Below are 21,161 nucleotides of genomic sequence, written 5' to 3' on the forward strand. Positions count from 1 at the left end.
CTAAGAATGCATGATAAACCAATAAAAGTAATTACCTATAGGTGGCTAGAGGAAGGAGAATGGGATGGAAAGAAAAGAAGGTGAGGGCAAGACTTTGTAAGGTATATCTTTTTATATCACCTTAGTTTTGGACCAAATGCAAAGAAGAATTCTAATTAGATTTTAAACATTTGAGTATTTTATAAAAAATTGAGTAATTTCATTTTTAACCCGAAAGTCTTCCTGACTCCTTGTGGTGACAACCCAAGCCCAGGAAAGCCCACTGGCAGGTCTTCTGCACAGCGGAGGCTGATGGAACCTGTCGGTACCAGGTCCACACGGTACTCACCTGCTCACACAGAAATCCGAGGATCAACGAGGACAGGTGGACCCTGAGCCTGGTTTCACCTCAAACTTGAGCTCCATGGATGCTTTTCTTGGCTGAGGGGGGAAAAAAGCACAGAGATTGCTTTTGAGACCTTTTATAGGGAGTAATACAGCTGATGGATGGAAAGCCACCCCATTCACTTTTCTTTTTTGGATTTACTGATTTAACTGTAACTGTTGGCTGAGACTGGATTTTCCCGATTCCTATCCAGACACCTGCTCCCCACTTAGTAAACTCAGTGAATAAAGGAGACACAATCGCTGTCCCTCAAATGTCGTCTGAGAGTAAGACAGTGACATTAGACATCTTTCACATGTCCTGTCCTCCATGGTACATCCCAAGTGATGCACTGTGGTTTCCTTAGATTTCAGCCCAGAGCTGGGCACATAGTGGGTGGTCAATGCATGTTTGTGGAATGAATGCGTGAATGACTTAAAACCAGAAGTGGAAGAAATTGGGGACGGTGGGCTTGGGAGAGACTAGACTCCAGGGGTGTGTGTGAATACGGGTGGGGGGACCTCTCTGGTGCTCTCAGTGCCCCGGGTAGGGGAGTGGCAAGCAGAGAGCACAGAGGTTTACCTACAACTCCTGGAAGGAGGTGGGATTTCTAACAACAGACTTGAGGTAGTGAGCTCCCCACCCCTGAGAGTGTGCAAATGGGTGGGGCACATTTCTGGAGAGTTCTAGGGGAAATTTCTGTCCCAGGGAAGGTTTGGGGCTGGGGAAACCTTAGTCTGGTCTAAATGAGAGCCCTTTGGGTTTGTCAGCAGCCCAAGAGTGGTGGGGGTTTGTGCATCCTCCTCACTTCCAGTTGCATATGGGACTCAGCTTGTCCCACATCCCTTCTGTGTGTGTGTGGCTGGCAGCGCCCTGACCCCGTGGTACGGGGTGGGTCTCCTTTGAGCTCTGGGATGCAGTCGTCATGGTTCTAAATTTGGTGCAGCCCTCAGCCCCTTGAGCTTGGACGCGCTGCCCCCTGGTGAGAAGAAAAAGCAGTTCCTCCTCATCACTTTGTAACCTCTTGGGGGTTCTTGTTTTGGGTTTTTCATATATCTTCTGACATCCTTTTTTTTTTTTTTTTTCTGGGAGTCTGAAAACCCCAGGGTGGGGTGTCCTGGGGGTTCATCATGAGTTGACCGTGGGGGACTGTATTTGGGGAGGGAGTTGGGAGGTCAGAACACAGGGGAGGGACCTAGGGCATTAGTGGGGTCATCATGGGATGGTCCTGGGGGCCAAAGCCTTCCTGGGAGGATTCCAGGGCTGAGGACTGGGGTCAGGAGGTGCACTGAGAGACAGACCATGCAGGGGTATTTTCGGAGGGATGCAGAACAAGGGGCTGGGCTGAGAGCAGTGGCATCATCCTGGGGGTTTGGGGTTTCAGAACATGGTGTTCTTTGGGGGTACGAATGGGGGATCGGTTGTGGGAGCACCTGGATGGAAAGAGTCTAGGGGAGCAAACTGTGAGGGGAGGGCAGAGTTTGGGGGAGGGGCACTTGGGGCATGGGATTTGGACGAGGGATCCTTTAGTGGGCCACTATAGAGGAGACCCCTGATGGTCAGAACTTGGATTTTTGTGGTGAATGTGGGGTTTCAGCACTTGTGGGGAGAATTTTGGGGGTGCTCATACTATCAGAGTATAGGAGAACTTTGGTTAAACAGACAAGAGAAAACCAATGAGGGGGTGGATTTGAGGTGCTTAGAACCGGGGATGTCTTGGGAAATGGATCTCGGGACTATGTTTGGGGGGATTAGAAATTGGGGGCAGACTATGAGGGTGCACCTAGGGGTTGCAACACTCATGGAAAGATTCTGGGAGGGGGTTTGGAGTGCCCAGTGCAGTTCCTTGGGGAGGAACAGGGTATGGCGGTGGTTGAGGATCCTTGATGGACATGGCAATGGGGTGAATTGGGGAGCTTAGAGCCCAGAGGAATCTTGGGGCACTATATATCAAAAGAAATAGATGATGGAGGGGAGATTAGGGGTTAGAATCTGGGGATGTCTTGGGGTTGGGCTTGGGTGGGGCCCCAACCTGAGAGTGCCCTGGGGGACACAGATCATGGAGACGGGTTTGACAGGGTGAGGACATGGTGGTGTGTTGGGCCTTGATCCTGGGGGAGGTGGGTTCAGGGAATCAGAACTGGGGTCTCTCACGGGATGGACCATGGGAGGTGAATTAGGACAGGGCAGAACCAAGGATGTCTTTGGAGGCAGATCTTGGTGGGGTGGGTGTGTGGGGTCAGAGCAAGGCGAGTCTGGGTGGGTCCAGGAGTGGACGAGGCCGGGCCCTGAGGGAAGGGAGGACAGAGCCCGCTGGGTAGCGGAAGCTTTACTGCCCACAACACTCCCCACCCTTGCTCCGGGTCAGTAGCACTTTCAGTACACGATGGGGGGCCCTGCTCCTCGTCTCCTCCCGCAGGACCCAGCAGGACTGGAAGGCGCGCAGCGAGGCCAGGACGGAGCCCCCGATCCACACCGAGAGGCTCCTGCTGGGCCGGGCCGTCACCACCGCGCGGGCCTCGCAGGGCAGACCGCGCGGCAGCTCCGCGCGGAAGCGGCCCTCGAACCCCGCGAAGAGCGAGGAGCCCCCGCAGAGCAGCACGTTCTGGGCCACGTCCGCCCGCACCTCCAGGGGCACCTTGAGAAAACCCCGTGTGGCCATGGTGGGGAGGCCCACGGGCGACAGCCCTGGGATCGCGGGCGGGCTGAAGAGCAGCTCCGGGCACTGGAACAGCTCCTTGCCCAGCGTGACCGTCCGTCCGGCAGCTCCAGGCTCTGCCGGTCTTCCTGCTCGGGCCGGGCCTGCTCCTGGAGCAGGTCGGCCGCCACGTAGCAGTAGCGATGCTTAATGTCCTCCACGGTGTCCAGGTCCTGCTGGCCCAGCTGCACGCCGGAGCCGAGCAGCATCTCCGCCAGGAAGGCCGTCAGGTGGGTGCCTGCCAGGTCCAGGCGCTCCGTGGCGTGGGGCAGGTTGTAGCCCTGGAAGACCCGCACCGTGGAGGTGACCCCGTGGCCCGTGTCCACCACCAGCCCGCTGACCCGCCCATGCGCGTAGACGGACAGCACGGACTGGGAAGCCACGTACGTGGCGGGGGAACGCAGCGACTCGAAGGCCGCCTCCACCAGCTTCTCGCGGTTGGTGGCGGGGCTGAAGGGTGGGTCTGAGAAGAGCAGCGGGTGGTCCTGGCTGGCCACGCGGAGGTCGTGCTCCAGCAGGTGGCGCCAGATGAGCTGGGCCGCGCTCCAGTCCACCACGATGCCGCTCCGCACCGGCTGCACCAGCGTCAGCTCGGGGCGCGCGCGCGGCCTCGCCGATGAACGTCTCCAGCGCCTGCTGCCCGGTGGGGGCCGGCCTCTGGGGCTGGCAGCCCACGATGGTGGCCACGGTGTAGTGGGCCTCGCCTGCCCCACCAAGCCCACCTTACAGGTGCCTGTGCCCGTGTCGATGACCACCGCTCCGGTCTTTGGTGGCAACCTGTCGCCCACCGTGCTGGGGGCTGGTGTCCTGCTGCAGGCCTTGTTTCTCGGGGTTGAGCAGGGTGTCAGGCCAGACCTGGGGGTCTCTGGGGAGGACTGGGGCTCCAATGGGGTGGAGTGATTTGCAACTATGGCTGCAGGTGGCCGGGTGGCCTGCTTGGCAAAGCTGACCCCTTTCCTCTGGGGTGCAGAGGTGTGGGGGGAAAAGGTGAGGCCGGGCCTGCGGCAGGCACAGGCAGAGAGGGAGAGGGGCCGGCTAGTGGTCTGTGACATCACCCTGCCCTCTGCCCCCTTTAGAAGACATCACAATGAAGGGGTGGGGATAGGGCCCCTCCCTGTCCCAGAAAGCTCCCAGGACACTCATCTATTCTGGATTCCCCTGAAAGTGCCAAATTTGGAGGAGGAGGAGGATAGAGAGTTCCTGAGGAGGCATGTCTGACCCAGCTCCCTGATCCAGAACCCAGTAAGACCCAGGAATCTTTCTCTTGGTGCCTTGTCTTGAAGTTATTTACAGTGTCCTATGGGAGAGCTGGCCACATGCCTCCTTAGAATATTAAAATATTAATCCTTAGAATATTCATCAGAAGGTGATCAGCTAGTGTGGCTTTAGAAATATACTAAATAACAGCGCCTTATCCATCACATTCAAACTTGGTTGTCATTTTTACTTTTTAATTCAAAACAGGCTGAAAAACACAGCATGAGAAAGTGAAGTCACCCATAATCTCACCACTTAAAACTTATGTAAGGGAAAAAAAAATAGGGTCTGGCCCAGAGGTGTAGTGGTTAAGTGCAGGCTCTCTGTTTTGGGGTCCCAGGGTTCACAGGTGCCAATCCTAGGTGTGCACTGATGCACCACTTGTCAAGACATGGTGTGGCCGCGTCCCATATAAAATAGAGAAAGTTGGGCACGGATGTTAGCCCAGGGCCAATCTTCCTCAGCAGAAAGAGGAAGAGTGGCATTGGATGTTAGCTCATGGCTAATCTTCCTCTCAAAAAAAAAAAAAAAAAGTAGGATTCTGCCTCTGACCTTCCGATGCCCCTGCTCAGAGCTGACCTGATTAACGCTTTGGTGCGCAGCCGTTCTGTTTTCAAATATTTTTGGTTAAAGAATAAGAATAAGCATTTTGGCTGGAAGGATTTCCCCCTCATGTTTTTAAAAAGAGCCATAGTGATGATGTAATCAGATTTTTTTTCTTTATCCTTTGGAGAGTTTATTGAAATCACAACTTTTAACAAAATTTTAAAGAAAAGTCTAATTGTGGTAAAATAAACATAACATAAAATTTACCATCTTACCCATTTTAAGTGTACAGTCCAGTGGTGTTAAGTACATTCACATTGTTGTGCATCCAATCTCCAAAACTTTTCATCTCACAAAACTGAAACTCTAAACCTATTAAAGAACAGCTCCTTCAGCCCCTGGCCCCCACCATCCTACTTTCTGTCTCTGTGAGTCTGACTCCTCTAGGGACCTCCTATAAGTGAGTCACACTTTACTTGTCTTTTTGTGACTGGCTTATTTCACTGAGCATAATGTCCTCAAGGTTGATCCATGTTGCAGCGTGTGTCAATGTCCTTCCTTTTTAAGGCTGATTACTATTCCATTATAAGTATATACCACATTGTGTTGCTCCGTCCTTCCGTCACTGGAAACTAGAGTTGCCTCCACCTCTGGGCTATTGTGAGTGATGCTGCTGTGATCATGGGTGTACAGATATCTCTTTGGGACCTTGCTTTCAGTTCTCTTGGGTATACACACAGAAGTGGGAATGCTGGATCATATAGTAGTTCTGTTTCTAATTTTGGGGGGACCATCATACTATTTTCATAGCTGCAACACCATTTTACATTCCCACTAGCCCTGTAGAGGATTTCACTGACTCCACATCCTTGTCAACACTTGTTATTTTCTGGTTTTTAAAAAAGTTACAGCTATCCTAATGAGTGCGGGGTTATAATAGAGCTTTGAGCATCAGCACATTAAAAGGACACATTTAGTTCAGATGGATTATTCCATTAAGAATTGAACAGACTCTGTTGAGGGCCCAGCCTTTAGTGCCGATAGTGATACAGCTGTGTGTGGACGGGGAGGTGTCTCCCATTTCTCCACCTTGTTCAGCACATCTGCAGGATGGACCCTTGACCCCATGAAAGAGTATTGTGGTGAATTTACATTACAGCCACTTAAGACAATAATAAACGTTTTTTTCCCTTTAAAGAATCCTCATGGCAAGTGAAAGGGGTGTTAGATGACAGCTTGGAATGGGGCATTGTGATGACTTAAAAATGGGTACTATGGCCACTTTTTCTGATGGGGAAATAGAGGCTCAGAGAGGTGAAGTGACTTGCCCAAAGTCACACAGCTGGAACAGTGCAGGAGCAGGGTTTGAACCCAGATCTCTGAGATACTGCAGTGACTGGGTCCAGGAAACTGTGAGGTCTCAGATCCATCCCAAACAGTGGAAGTGGAGGTTGGGACTCGCTGAGGGGATATTGTGTCTGGCACATAACAGATGCTAGATCCTGGGATACCACAGCAAACAGGGCAGAGACCGTCATGATTAGAGGCAACAATGCCGTGATATTGTTAAGACCACAGATCTGGAGCCAGCTGCTGGGTTTAAACCCCAGCCCCTCCACTTCATGGCTGAGACAAACTACTATTCTCTCTGTGCCTCATCTTCCCCATTAGCAAATTGTACGTAATAATAGTACTGACGTCAAAGGGCAGGTATGGGGAGGGACGAGTTATTTGTGCAGGGTTAAGGTCCGTGAATGGCACATAGTAAGTGCTATATGAGGGTTTGTTACGTAAATTACAGGTAATGTATTCTGTATGTGGGTGTGTGTGAGCAAATGACAACTGGAAACATTCAAACAACAGCTTTGAAATGGAATTATATAGGATTAAATGGATTTAAATAGGCATTTCCATTGAAAGGGCATTTCGTGGACACATATCAACCAGACTTCAGATACGTGCAGCGAACTCCTACAAAGCCCACGTGGGCCGGCATTTCTATCCGCCCGCCTGAGGGTGCTGGGAGCCGACATGTACAGCTTCCTGCCGGCAGGGGGCGCCCAAGACCACCAGCTTCTCTTCCTTTCCCCTGCTGCCACTTTGTTCTCTTGGTCAGGAGTTCTCAACCTTGGTTGCAAATTAGAATCACCAGGGGAACTTAAACAAATCCCCAGATCCTGGCTGCACCCCAGACCAATTGAATCGGAATCTCTGCAGATGGAGAGCAAGCATCAGTGATTTTTAAAAGCTCCCAGAAGAACTTAATGTGCGGCAATTGGAGATCTACAGATCTGGGTCTTCAAAATTCTTAAATTCTTCATTCCCCCTGATCATCTGAAACGTGGACAGTGAGTCTGGCTTGTGAGGCAGTTCTCTCAGACCAGCGGGTCCTCTTGCTTAAAGGTGTATGAGAATCTGCAGGAGGGCTTGTTAAAACACAGAGTTCTGGTCCTGTCCAAAGATTCTGATTCAGCAGGTCCAGGGTGGGGCCTGAGAATCTGCATTTCTAACAAGCTTCCAGGTGAGGCTGATGCTGTTGTTGCTCCACTTTGAAAAATTTGTAGCCTTGTAGTTTTGTTTCATCTGGGAGATGAAAGGAAAACTCACAATAAAGCTGGAACTACAAGGTTTCATTATTTTATTTCTAAATACATTTTTAATTTCAAAATTTGAAATTACAAAATATTTCAGGCTTACAAAACTTACACACATACACACAGTCAAAGCATCAAAAATACAGAATAAATCAGGATAGCCAAGGTGCAGAAACAACCCAAGTGTCCGTCAATGGATGAATGGGTAAAGATGATGTGATATATATATATGCAGTGGAATATTACTCTACTATGAAAAGGAAGAAACTCTTGCCATTTGCAACAACATGGATGAACATTGAGGGCATTATACTAATGAAATAAGTCAGACAAAGACAAATCATGTGTGACCTCACTTACACGTGGAATCTAAAATAGCTGAACTCAGAATCAGAGAGTAGAATGGTGGTTACCAGGGGCTGGGGGGTGGGGGAAATGGGGAGATGTTGGTCAAGGGGTACAAACTTCCAGTTAGAAGATGAATGAGTTCTGGGGATCTCAGCACAGCATACTGATTATAGTCAAAAATACTGTATTGTGTATTTGGAAGTTGCTAAGAGAGTAGATCTTCAATATTCTCATCACAAAAAAGAAATGTGTGATGTGAAGGAGCTGTTAGCTGCATGATGGTGGTAATCACTTTGCCGTATATAAGTGTATCAAATCAACTCATTGTACACCTTAACCTTACACATATATTATGTCAATTATATCTCAGTAAAGCTGGAAAAAATGCAGACTAAAAAGCCAAGATTAATACAGCATCCCTGTTTGTTCTCCAGGGGTTAAGGCAAGAATGCTTAAGTGATCAATGGCTGATTCTCTTAATTTATTGCAGTAGTTGTGTTCTATAAAGTCACGATGAACGCTGAACTATTGCTTCTAGGGGAATGTAGGGGAACTATTGTGCCCTTTATGAGCCATGCGTCCTTGGGGCCCCTTGTCTGGGCTACATGCCAACACTCATGATGATCACAATCCTGGGCTTGGCCGACCCAGCTGTTTCTCATGGGACAGTTAGCTCAAAGGCCGTCATGGTCTGAGGGAACATGGAGGCCCTCTGGGGAGAGCTCTCGTCCTTGGAATGCAGGTCATACATGGACAGTCCTCCTCGGCAAGCACGCAGCCTTTGTTCCTCTGCCTGCTTAAGCAAGCTTCTCTCGGGGGCAGGGGCAGGTGCACACTTCCGTCCAGCCGGCCACTGCTGGACATTCCCTGTAAGTAATTCCCAATAAACCCATGTGTCTCACTCACCATCTTTGGGTCTTTTCTTCAGTCTCTGTGCAACCTATCCCACACTGCTCACCCAACTGGGCATGTGGCCAAACTGGGAATCACTGGATTAGGATCCTGCAAGTCTCTAGTTACAGCATTTTGATCAACTAATCCATACATAGCTTTGTGTTGTGTGTGTTTCTGTTTAAAAACACCCCATTTAATTTGTATTAATGATCCATTAACATTGAACCCACGGCCAACAGTGCTACAACTCATACCTGAACGAAACTTATCTAACATACGCATGTTCTCTGTAAGTCACGTCACAGCCCCCTTGCACTTAAGAACACTAGACAGCAGCACCTCAGCACTATGCCTGGGGGCCAATGTAAACAGTGAAGGCACAAAAGCACAAAAACGTGACACACGTGGCACTAGATAGACCATGACGATGACATGTTTGTGGTCTGAGAGCTGAAACTAGAAGGGAGAGCCTTGCCTTGTTTGACATCAGCTGGGAAGGAGCGTGCAGATGACTCAAATTTTTCACTGCTCTGTGCATGTCTGCGAATGGCCTAGGACATCCCACCAGTATTGATTTGGGGATTGCAAATAAATTTTAGCAAGTAGGTGAATTCTTAGATATAGTCTTTGTTAGTAATGACGATCAACTGTACACACACACACACACACACACACACACAGAATCTCAAGTGCCTGTGTGTATCCACCACCCAACACAAGCAACAATAACACGATGGACACATGGGAAGCCCTCTGTGGATCCTCCCCTGAGAGGATCGTGCTGCTGAATTTGGGGTGTTTTTACATGGGGAAATCACAGTTTTTCCAGGACACTGCACCTCCTTCTGGCTCTGCTGAAATGAGCAGCTCCATCCATTCTTTAGTCTGGAGGTCCCCATTCCCCAACGATGCTGATTCACTTGACCTGGGGTGTGGCCTGAGCATCACATTTTTAAAAACTTCCAGCTCACTCTACTGTGTATTCCGTGCTGAGAACCACTGATTACTCGAGCAGTCTTGCCACAAACCCTGGAGAACACACAGGAATGTTGCATTAATCGTGTCTTTTTATTCTGTATTTTTGATGCTTTGACATCTTGGGGACTTGCTTGGGGAGAGACTGCTCCTCCCAGGACTAGCTAATTCCTAGAGACAGCAAACAACCACCTGTGAGTGCACCTGTCATGTGCAAACCAACCAATGCAGAGCCCACACCCCAACCCTCTCCTTCATGGAGCTCTTATACTCAGGGCCACTGTCCACTTACTAGATCACTCCGGGACCAGGGGCCAGACAACTAGGGACATCCCTGTGCCCCAGAGCCCACCAAAATTATTCAGACTAGACAATCCTAAGCCGGCTAACCCTGCCTCACCCATTTTTTCCATGGAAACCAGAATAAAGGCTGTTGCCCACGTTTTCCCCTCTCTCCCTCTGCCTCCTGACTGACCCTGGTGCCTCCCCATGTGACCCCCATGGCATGGTGTGCCACCTCCTCTTGGGAACCGTAAGAAACAGGGTGTCTTTTCAATGGCAATCATCTCCTGACCTGTTGGCCTCACCATACCTGAATAATAATAAACCTACATTTTAAAACAGATGCCTTGGGAGCTGGCCCTGTAGCCTACTGGTTAAGTTCAGCATGCTCTGCTTCAGCAGTTGAGTCTCAGTTGCAGGGTGTGGAGCTACACCACTCATCAGCCATGCTGTGGCAGCGACGCACATACAAAATAGAGGAAAACTGGCACAGTTGTTAGCTAAAGGTGAATCTTCCTCAACAAAAACATAAAATAAAATAATATAAAATTAAAAAATAACCACTTAAAAATAAATAAAATAAAACAGACTCCTTCTCCCATTCTTCTCACTCAGAACTCTCCAGGGTATTCGATGGCCTGGCGCTTTTCAGTCATCCATGCAAATACTCCCTCCTCCATTCCTGTGGTCAGTTGAGAGCTGAACATAATTGTTTTCTCATGCTCTGCTGGGGCAAACGTTAGATGTAGGGCACGTGACTCCCACTGCTGTTAATATTCTCTGCAGTTGAAAGAGGAAGCCAGAAGAGGCCTCCCCTGGGACCTCCATCCCTTGACAATTAGCTCGTCACTGCTCGGGTGAAGGTGCTGGTGGGCTAACCAGGGCGTGACACATCCCAGGGAGGTGTCCTCAGGAGTCATTGTGAGATGGGGAGAGCTGGTGGGCATCCCTCACTGGGTCTGCTCACGGCCCTGGATCCACAGACTTAAGAGCAAGGGAAAGGACCTACAGAAGATATGTGTCTCTCGCCTTTGTCTTGTGCAAACAGGATGCATAGCACTGTGCAACTCTAGGGTCTGTTTTTCCAGCCTGTAGACCAAGTATCTGGATATTTCACATCATCTTTCCACTTTAAGTCCACAGCAGTGTGTGTGTTTGCTGAGGCAGGCTCTCCAGATATGATGGAACCAGTGCCACCCCTGTGAGTGTCCTCGCACAAATGTGTCTGCAGGTGCTGCTGGTATCAGCAGGTGAGTTTCGGGCAGGAGTGGTGGTGAGAGACTGAGTCTTCTTCTTTTCTTTTTGTTTTGGAACCCAAAACTCTCTGCATTTATGTAAATCTCCTCTCGAAACTTTCAAACACACGAAGTTTTCTATCAGTTTAGTTTTCTTGAAGAAACCTCTGCTGGAGCCTCCTGACCTGCTTCAGGCTGAACGAGCTGACAGCTGCCATCCTAGGATCCCCCTTCACCATTACCCTAGAGATGCCATTTGGGCTGAATCCTCTGTTTCCTGTAGTCTGTATTTTCTCTGTAGGTTTATGCCCCATTGAGGTGGCACACGTGCTCCCTGAGAAAGAGTCAATGGAGACACACTTTTTGAAAATACCATCAGGTCTAAAGATGTCTTTATTCTTTTTTGTGTGTGTGTGAGGAAGATCAGCCCTGAGCTAACATCCATGCTAATCCTCCTCTTTTTGCTGAGGAAGACTGGCACTGAGCTAACATCTGTTGTCAATCCTCCTCCCTTTTTTTTTTCCCCAAAGCCCCAGAAGATAGTTGTACATCATAGTTGCACATCCTTCTAGTTGCTGTGTGTGGGACGTGGCCTCAGCATGGCCAGAGAAGCAGTGCATTGGTGCATGTGCAGGATCCGAACCTGGGCCGCCAGTAGCTGAGCACATGCACTTAACCACTAAGCCATGGGGCCGGCCCAAAAGATGTCTTTATTCTATTCTCACACTTAAATGGTTATTTGACCAGCTATAGAATCCTGGGTTGGAATTAATTTTCCTTGAGCATTTTGAAGAGATCACTCCATTGCCTTCTAGTATTTTGTGTTCCTGTTGAAAAGTTCCAGGGCATTCTTATTTTTGAGTTTTGTAGGAAACGTGTTTTATCTCTCTGGAAGCTTATAGGATATATTATTTTTGTCTATTCTGCTGAGCAATTTTCAATCTTGAAATTCACAACTTCCATTCTGGAAAATTTTCTTGCATTATTTCTTTGAATTTTTCTGTTTTTTTCTTCTCATATTTCCATACATCTGAAATGCCTGTTGTTTCTTTGTTGGGCCATCTGTGATGATTCTTTGACTTATTCATCATTTTTCTACTATTTTTCTCTTTGTTCTTTTGTGATGTCTTCCTAAATTTTATATTTCAACACTTCTATTGAGTTTTTCATGTCTCCTATCATTAAAAACATTCTAAAAGATTTTTTTTGTTATTTAAAGTAAAGATAAAATCCTTTGTTTCATGGTTATTATCTTTGTAGTTATATCTCTGAGTTCTATTCAGTTATATTTCTAATATTACTAAGAATTTCTTTTTAATTTCTTCTTCCCTCAAAGTCTGTTTCCTCCAAAGTGCCTTCATTTTCAGAATGACTGTTTCGGTCTCTGTCCCTTGTATGACATGTTTTTGGTTAATTGGGTAAAAGAGTTGATGGGAAGCTCTATGCACATGTGTTAGCCTGTTTACTTGGTTTTCTATTTAGGGTGACCTGGCTGGGCTGTTTGCTTGGGGATTCCGTAGTGGTAGCTTTTTCTTTCTTTTTGGGACTGGTTGATTCTCAGAGAAGAATCTGTTATATAGATGTCAGTTCGTCGGGTAACCCCCTGAAAGGCTGGAATGTTGGACAAATTCTCCAATTCTTTCCCTCCTCAAGGAGAAGCCAGGACTGGGGGTTTTTAACTCACTTGCCTTGTGCTGACATGGGGAAAGGTCTGTGGCCAGGGAGTGCACACTAGTCTAAACCATCACCTTTGTTCTCAGTGGCTCCCAACCTGGACCACTTTCCCATCAGTGCTCAGACTCAGGTAAGACAGAAACCAGTCCTTCAGGCAGCCCCTCAAAATGCTAGAATATGGGATGTGTGGTACAGCGCTTTCCTTCCTTTCTCAGGGAGAATCTGGGATCTGGGGGTTTCCTCCTGGATTGTGTGGTGCTATGATGGGGGAGGGATTATGGTGAGATGGTGTCGTGTATTTTCCTACTGGCTTCAATGCAGCTGATCTCACGCTCAATTGAGGTGCAGGAGCCTTTCAACTGGTCTCTGGATTTCACAAAGGGAAATAATCCGTGTATTGTTAAATCAGTATGTCCATGTTGGGGAAAGAAGTCTGGGGCTTCCCATTCCACCATTTTGCTTACATTACCCCTGCTCTCTTCGTATAAGGTCATGAGTCATATTGGATTAGACCCCATCCGAATGACCTCATTTTCACGTAATTACCTCTTTAATGACTCTATCTGTAAATACAGCTGGGTTCTCTGCTCCTGCGGGGTTAAAATTTCAACATATGAATTTTGAAGAGCTATAACTCAGCCTACAACAATGCTACAACATGGATGAACCTCTAAAACATTATAATAAGTAAAAGAATTCAGACAAAAGAGGTCACATACTGTATGATTCTATTTATATGAAATATCCACCATAGGTAAATCTGTGGGTACAGACAGCAGATAGGTGGCTGCCAGATGCCATGGGATTGATAATGGGAGTTAGCTACTTAATAAATATAGAGTCTTCTTTGGGGTGATGGAAAATTTTGGAAACTAGATAAAGGTTATGATTGCACAACCTTGTGAATATACTAAATACCATGGAATTATACACTTTAAAATGGTTAATTTTATGTTAGGTGTATTTCGCGTCACATGAATTTGTGAATTTGATGTTATGTGAAAGTGAGTGTGGTTGTGTGTTTATATGTATGTAAAGCGAGAAAGCCGTTGGGCAAAAGAGTAACAATTAGTTAAGGGTACATGGTTGTTCCTTCCCCTTTTCTGTAGGTTTAAAAATTTTCATGTAAAAAGTTAGAAACCCTGAGAAAAGACTTGGTGTTATTTTTTTCAGCCATTTCCATCATTTTACGCTTATCTTTTCCAAAGGCTAATGGTGATGACTTGTCAGCATAAAAGAGGAAATTAAGTAAATTCTAAAAAAACAACTAGAAGTGAGTGATTAAAGAAAAACACAGGTATATTCCACAGACTATCTCCCTGTTTAAACTTTTCCTAGTAGAATGCAAAAATGTCTTGTTAATGCCCAAACTTCATAAAATGTGTCTGTCTCTCAATATAATGTTTTCTGGCCCATAGTTACAGAGGAAAAGTTGACATTGGCACCAAGCTAAGTACAAGACTTTAAACAAAACAGTGTATAGAAAAAGTGTCCCAAGTGGTAACAAAGGAGAGTGTGCGTCTCAGGTATTACTGGTGCCGAGAGGTTATGACAACATCACACTCAATGTGAGTCATTCTCTGCTGTTATGTGCTTGTCATGAACTTGTTTCCTCAAGGACCGTCTACATTTTGACAAAAGCAAAGGTTAGTGTTGTCCAATGATTCCCCCAAAAGTTGAGAGAGTGAAGAAAATCTTGGAAAAGGAAGCAATGGAAAAGAAATATGACTTCATACTGTTAATAGCTCTGTTCATTTCTCAGTCAACAGGAAGCAATGTTTCAAGTATGTCATATCCCAGCATGATAGCTTGTTACTGATACGTAAGTGTTTCACTGGTTTTAGCTATATTTCAGGAAATTGGTTGAGAGTTTGGCGTTGATGTAAAATACAACTTTTCCCATTTAAATAATGGAATATAGGGTTCCAATAGACAGTTTTGTGTGCATCTGCTTTTCAGGAGTGGACAACTGACATTAAGCAGGAGATACCTGTATTGAGAAAACGTTAGTGTGGATGGCACATGGAAATGGCAAAATTATGAAGGTGGTATGCAAGGACAAATATTTGAGGCACACACCTAGACTACTAACAATTTCTTTTTCATCTTTATTTTTCTTCCTCTGTTCCTTAGAACAACATGACTCAGCCACAAATAACTTAAATCATGGCTTGTTCTATCCATTCCTACACCCTTCCATCCACCCACCTTCCCATCCACCCATCCATCCATCTTTGATGCAAGTCAACATGCTAGGTGTTGAGGATCCAAGATCCCCTGCCCAATTCTCCATATCCTGATTTCTCTTTCCAAACTCCTGTCTGTTCCATCCCTGCCTGTTCAACAAACGTTGAAGTGTCCATGTACCTTGAGTAACAGTTACATAGAAATGAATAATAGCTGAATACTTCCTGTCCAGGATCTCATGGTCTATGGCAGTGCTATGTAAAGTGTGGTCCATGAGCTCTTATTGGCCCTTGAGGAGGAAAGGACTTTGGGATGGACTGTCAATCAAAAGCATCACTAACCTTTAGTTCAACTGACATTTCTTCCAGAACAAGACTTTCTCAACAAAGGGAGCAGTGCGTGGAATAACTTTCTGGTACAAGCTCTTTATCTCCATGCAGACTATCCCAACTGCTTTGAGTCCTGGTCTAGAATCTGCTTGGAAAGAAGATTTCATGATGAATGTCAAATCCAATTTGTAAGCTCTGGCTGTATGGTGTGCTAGGTTGGGAAGCTCCATCTAAGGTCAGAGGTAGAAAACGATGAGATCAATGACTAACATCTGCCATGCACTTGGGAGTAGAGAGTGGTGGCATGGTACAAGGAATTTGCTAATAGTTACTACTATAAATAAAGTCCTTAGCGTATGTCACTTGTTCCTGCTTCTGTCTTGGTTACACCTTGTTGCCACCTGTCTGACTCAGCTTTGGTTTGAGCAGAGCTCTGGGTAAATCTCTCTGCTTTGGCCTTGCCTGTGACTTTCTGCAGAGGGCAACCTTGTTGAGGATAGCCTGGCTCTCTGGTCTCTGCCCTTTCCTTTGGCTCTGGTTGTGGACACATAATAAGTTCATGGGCACTAGAGTCATCTATCTCTAGACCATTGCATCTCCTGAGACTTGCAGGCTCCTCAAGAATGGAAGAGGAAGAAATGTCTCAACCCAGTGAAGCTGCCTCCTAGCTGTTCCACCACCATCACTGCCTCATTATTTAACTCAGAGGAAGTCTCCTGGACATCAGAATTGGTTTTGTTTTTGAGCATGGGTCCATTTGCAATAATGGATTCCCTCATCTCCTCTTCCTAATTGGATCTAAACGAAAAGACTTGGATGTTTGTCGCATTCAATTATCCACATCAGTGCTGCTCATCCTTCTGTGGTTGTGAGATGAGTAAATGTTATTCCATGATCCTCCAGCGACAATCCAAACATAAAGGGCTCTAGGCTCCCATTGCAACCAATTTTCTCTCCAGCAGAAAGGTAGACCCAGAGGGGTTTCTGATGCAACAGCTCTCCCTGGAGCTTCCATACCCAGGCGATGACAACTATCTCTGCACAGACAGAGGCAGCACTGGTTAAGCCCAGGATGCTGGAATCCAGGGAGGTTTTATCTGAGACTGTCTTGGAATGAGGGGGTTGACATGCTCATGGGGTGTTGAGAAAGGTCCCTCACTCCACACACAGACCATGGTAAGTGGGGGAAAGACCTTGGAACCCAGCCTTGTGGAGATCTTGGGCGTCTAGGCATGATTGAGAGACTAGACATTCATGGCAGGATGAATCCAAAGAACTGCTCATGTTGTTTCCCACAAACGTGCTGAGTTGAGTCTGAGTTGTGCTTATTCTTTCCCTGTCTGTCTTCATCGCTGTGAACCCAAGAAGGCCAGGCCTCTAGACAGCAGGAAGTCTTCTATGTTGATGTTCAATCCATGTTGAAGATCAACCCATGCTGACCTTCCATAAAAGCTGTTGGAAGCAGCCAGGCATGGGCACGTGACCTTGGTCATGAGGCTGGTACCAGAACAAACTTTCTAGCATGGGTTGGGGGCACCTTCAGCTCACCTTCTGAGGACTGGCCATCCACAACTGTGATCTCGTAGGGGAGTTCTCAGTTCTGGCCTCCTGGGCAGAAGAGCTGAGCATTAACTCCAGGAAAGAAGCAACATCCAGTGTTGAGAGCACTTATGATTTGGAATCAGACAGATAGGAATTCAAATCCTAGTCTGCCCTCTTAGTAGCTGTGTGACTTTAGGTAAGTCACATCCACTCTCTCAGCCAATTTGTCATTAAAATTAGTTCCAACCAAAATAGTGTTTCCCTTGCAGAATATATTCATTCAACAACTGTTTATTGAGTGAGCTCTGCTGTGGATCCTTAAGCTGTGCTAATGGATTGTGAGGCTTAAATAAATAATATAAATGACAGTGTCCTGCAAAATGTAATTTGATTATTAAGATGATCAAGGGTCCATTTCATGCCTGGCCATCGTGGAGAGATGTGAGAGTTTTACTGGCAACAAGAAGGGAAATAATGCTGGTGTCTTCACCCTGGTCACTCAGTGTCAACAAAGGGGTCCTCAGACCCAAATTTTGGCATCCTTAATGAAAATGGGGAAAGAAAGAGGTAAAACCACACTTGGAAAGTTGCTGAAGGGGCTTCTCTTCAACCCAAATGAGAAGTATTGATTTAGGAGTCACAGTGTGATAAGCCAGCCCAGATTCATGTGAGTCATGGCTAACTCTGCCAGCTCTGGCTGTGTGACTGGCAGGGCAGGGGTTGGGGAGGTTGGGTGGGTGGAAACATCTTTTCCAAAAGAGGTCTTGGGGGGGAAAGAGTTTGACAAAAGCTCATGACACTAGGGGACCACAACCAGAATTGCTAGCCTCTGAGGAACTGCTGGTTAGAGATTCCAAATATCCAGGGCTTTGCATTTTTTAAAAGATGCATCAAGAACAGTGGGACCCTCTGGGCACCTTGGAAGGAAAGGTGAGTTTGAGGGCTCACAGGACAGAGTGTGTGTGTGTGTGTGTGTGTGTGTGTGTGTGTAAAAACTCCTGAAATATATATTACAGTGTTTTTTTTTTTTTTTTGGAGGCGGGGTGTAGAATGCCAAGATAAAAATAGGGACTTTGAAATCAAATCCCTATTTGTTCAAATCTTGGCTCTATTACTTCCTTGCTGGGTGATACTGGACAAGTCTCTATGCTTCTCTCAACCTCTATCTTATCCAAAAAAAAAAAAACAGCACATATAAATAACAATACATACAGGCACTGTTTTATTTTATTGTGATAAAACATACATGACACAATTTACCATTTTAACCACTTCTGAGTGCACTGTCCATGGCATTAAGAGTATTCGCACTGTTGTGCAACCATCTCCACCATCCATCTCCAGGACTGGAGGATTAAAGCACTAAGCACATTAAACAGCCAGATGCCTGCTACACAGTCAGCACTCAGTCGGTGTCAGCTCCTTTCAGGGTGAGGACGTGTGAGTGGACAGAGCAAGACCAGGTTCATTTGGACACTTAAATAGCCCTGGACAGGAGTCTGCAGTAGAAGCTCTTTACCAGCTGGGGTACTGGCGACTGGGGGGATTGATTGGCTGTAAGTTGACTGAAAGGTGTGAGCAGGCTCATTCTACTTCCTGGGGACATTTGGCCGTGTGTGGAGGCATTTTTGGTTTTCCTGACTAGATGGTGGGAGGGAAGTGCTGCTGGCATCAAGTAGGTTGAGGCCAGGGCTGCTGCTAAACTTCATACAGTGCACAGGACAGCTCCCCACAGCAGAGAGTTATCTGTCCACAAATAATGCCAAGGTGGAAAAACCCCGTTGTAAGCCAGTGGGGTTGGGAATGAGTGGATTTTTAAAGACTCTGCTAAGGGATCTCAGAAGCCAGAGAAGGAGCAGGTGGGTTTCTACCCAGTAAGGACAAGGGCATCACAGAGCAGCACTCATGAGGATGAACTGGACAAGGTCAGGCTTGACCATGGAAGGGGTCATGATGTTGAATAATAACAGGAGTCGACATTGACAAGAATGTCCTGTGTGCCTGGCACTGTGCTAAGTGCAGATCATCCAGAAAGCAATCTTTAATGCTTTCCCCTTCCAGAGAATTAGTAGTATTTACAATTTATTGAGCACTTGCTGTGTGGCAGGTACTAAGCTCTTAACATTCATGCTTTGATATAATCTTTACAACAATGCCTGTGACCCAAATTATCACCATCCATTTTATGGATGAAAAAACTGAGGTTGAGTAGCTGCTCAAGGTCATGTTGCTACAAAGTATTTGAGCTGGGATCCAAGCTCCTGGGTACACTCTCCTAACCACCAATCCATACAGCTCATGTGATCTATTTCTTCTGCTTGGAACAACTTTCCCTCCCCTAGCTGCCTGGAAAATTCCTACTTGATCTTCAAAACTCAGTTCCAGTGCCGCCTCCTCTGTGAAGGCTTCCCTGTCCCCACCCCAGGCAGAGTTTGATTCTCTGGGTCCCCAAAGCATCATGCATGTGTCTCTATTACATTTCTGATCAGACTATTCTGAAACTATGTGAACAATGCTTGTTTTCCCTCTCAAACTCTGAATTCTATAATCACAGAACTAACTTATCTTACTTCCTTACATCATGGACTGATTTTGGAAAATGCTGCCAATAAGGCAGCCCATTCCATTTTTCTTTGGATATCACTGTTAGAAAGTTCTTCATTAGGGTGAACCGCACAGCCAGCCTCACTAAAACCCACTTCCAGGTAGCAGGAAGCAGTTGGTTCTACTGCATCAGTAGCCCGGGGTCGGGGCCGCCTCCGCCGAGCCGCGCCGCCGGATTTGTAGCGGCCGAGGCCGCGCGCCCCTCCGGCGGCTGATTCAAGGAGCCTCCCGGGCGGGGGCTGCGACCCGAGGGCCGCGGGCGTGGAAGAAAAGGACGCGCCCCCAGCGCCCCTCGGGCGGCCACCTCGGAGCACGACCCTCGCGGGCCGGCGCCGCGCGCTCTGATCCGTCGGGACCCCAGCCATGGGCGCCGCGGGCCACCTGTACCCCGGAGAGGGTGAGTCTGGGGTCCGGGAGTGGGCGGGGAGTCGCGCGGTGGGGAGGCGATCCCTCGCCAAAATGGAGCCCCAGCTGTGGACCAAGAGCCCTCCCAGGTGGGGAGGCGGGTGGCCGGGGCGGTCACTCTGGTCCCGCTGGGGGCGGGAAGCCGCTGACCTTGGTCTTTGCCCGCCTGGGCTCACGGCTCCGCGCCCCGTGTGCCGGCCCCGGGCTGGAGCAACCTTGCGCCAGTGCCTGCTGTGCCGCGGGCGCCTCGCCGGAGCGCGCCTCGGACCCGTGCCTGGCTCTCTCCGACCCCAAGTCGCTCCGGAGAGGGGGCACACGTCCTCTCTGGGTCGCCTCCGAGAAGTGGGGTCCCTGGGTCCGGGCGGCCACGGACAGCCAAATGCGCGGGGCGCACACGGTAAGGAGCCGGAGTCGAGGGTGACAGACCGGGGGGTCCCTTGGGGTCGCTGCTGCTAGGTGACGCTGCCCGGGGCGGGGAACTGTAGAATCCCTCCATCCCCTTCCTGGGATCGAGGCCCGTGGCTACCCCGGACTTCAGGTCCATGTTTACACTTTGGGATTCTGTTTCCAGATGTCCGGAGGCAAACTCCGGCGCCTTGGGAACAGCACAGTTATAGTAGCAGAAGGAGTGGACGTTTTTATCATGATTATTATAGTGGGTGTCACCGAATGCCACGGGCCGCGCCATCCTATCTCTCTGGACCCTCAGAGTGGCCCCTAAAGGCTGACGCTGTTGTTCGCCCATTTCATAAAGGAGTAAACTGAGGCTCAGAGAGGACGCATAACTTACTGCCCCAAGTCAGTGCCAGAGGGAGGGCTGGAACATCTCCGTGTGGTGCCCACCCAAGGCTCTGGACTGCTGCCGGGGCTCCCTGCTAACCTCCCCCTCCAGCTCCATCCGTCATGAAGCGGTCTTTTGCCGTCAGACTTGGGAGGTCTCTAACCTTGGATGAGCCTCTCATGCGCCCTAACCCCGAGGGCCTCCCTCCTGCGTGTCCCTGTGTGGCAGCAGACAGAGGCCAACCCCAACCCCAGCATGCTTCTGCGGCTTGACAGCAGGCCTTTCTGGTTGTGGGACAAGGACTGAAGAATCGTTTAAGAGAAGACGGCTGGAGATTCCCACCGTGGTGTCTGAGGCTGTGCTTTAAAAATATCTGTTGGGTTACTTCTTCAGATTTCTCCATAAAAGGAAATCAGTCATGATGAGGAAGGGGTTGGGGAGGAAAG

The 21,161-nt window shown here is 48.0% G+C and overlaps 1 protein-coding gene and 1 pseudogene across 1 annotated transcript in view; one reads left to right on the plus strand and one right to left on the minus strand.

The window, feature by feature from the left end:
- Positions 1-2,693: 2,693 nt before the first annotated feature.
- LOC131403920 (actin-like protein 9) lies at positions 2,694-19,894 on the minus strand (annotated as a pseudogene).
- The window catches only part of LOC131403898 (insulin receptor-like), an 86,555-nt gene continuing 85,286 nt past the window's right edge, over positions 19,893-21,161 (plus strand). Inside the window, 1 exon segment of the mRNA XM_058538129.1 lies at positions 19,893-19,926. Within this exon segment, the coding sequence (XP_058394112.1) occupies positions 19,893-19,926 (34 nt within the window).

This window comes from Diceros bicornis, unplaced genomic scaffold (genome assembly GCF_020826845.1).
Source record: "Diceros bicornis minor isolate mBicDic1 unplaced genomic scaffold, mDicBic1.mat.cur scaffold_95_ctg1, whole genome shotgun sequence".
Classification (NCBI taxonomy): domain Eukaryota; kingdom Metazoa; phylum Chordata; class Mammalia; order Perissodactyla; family Rhinocerotidae; genus Diceros; species Diceros bicornis.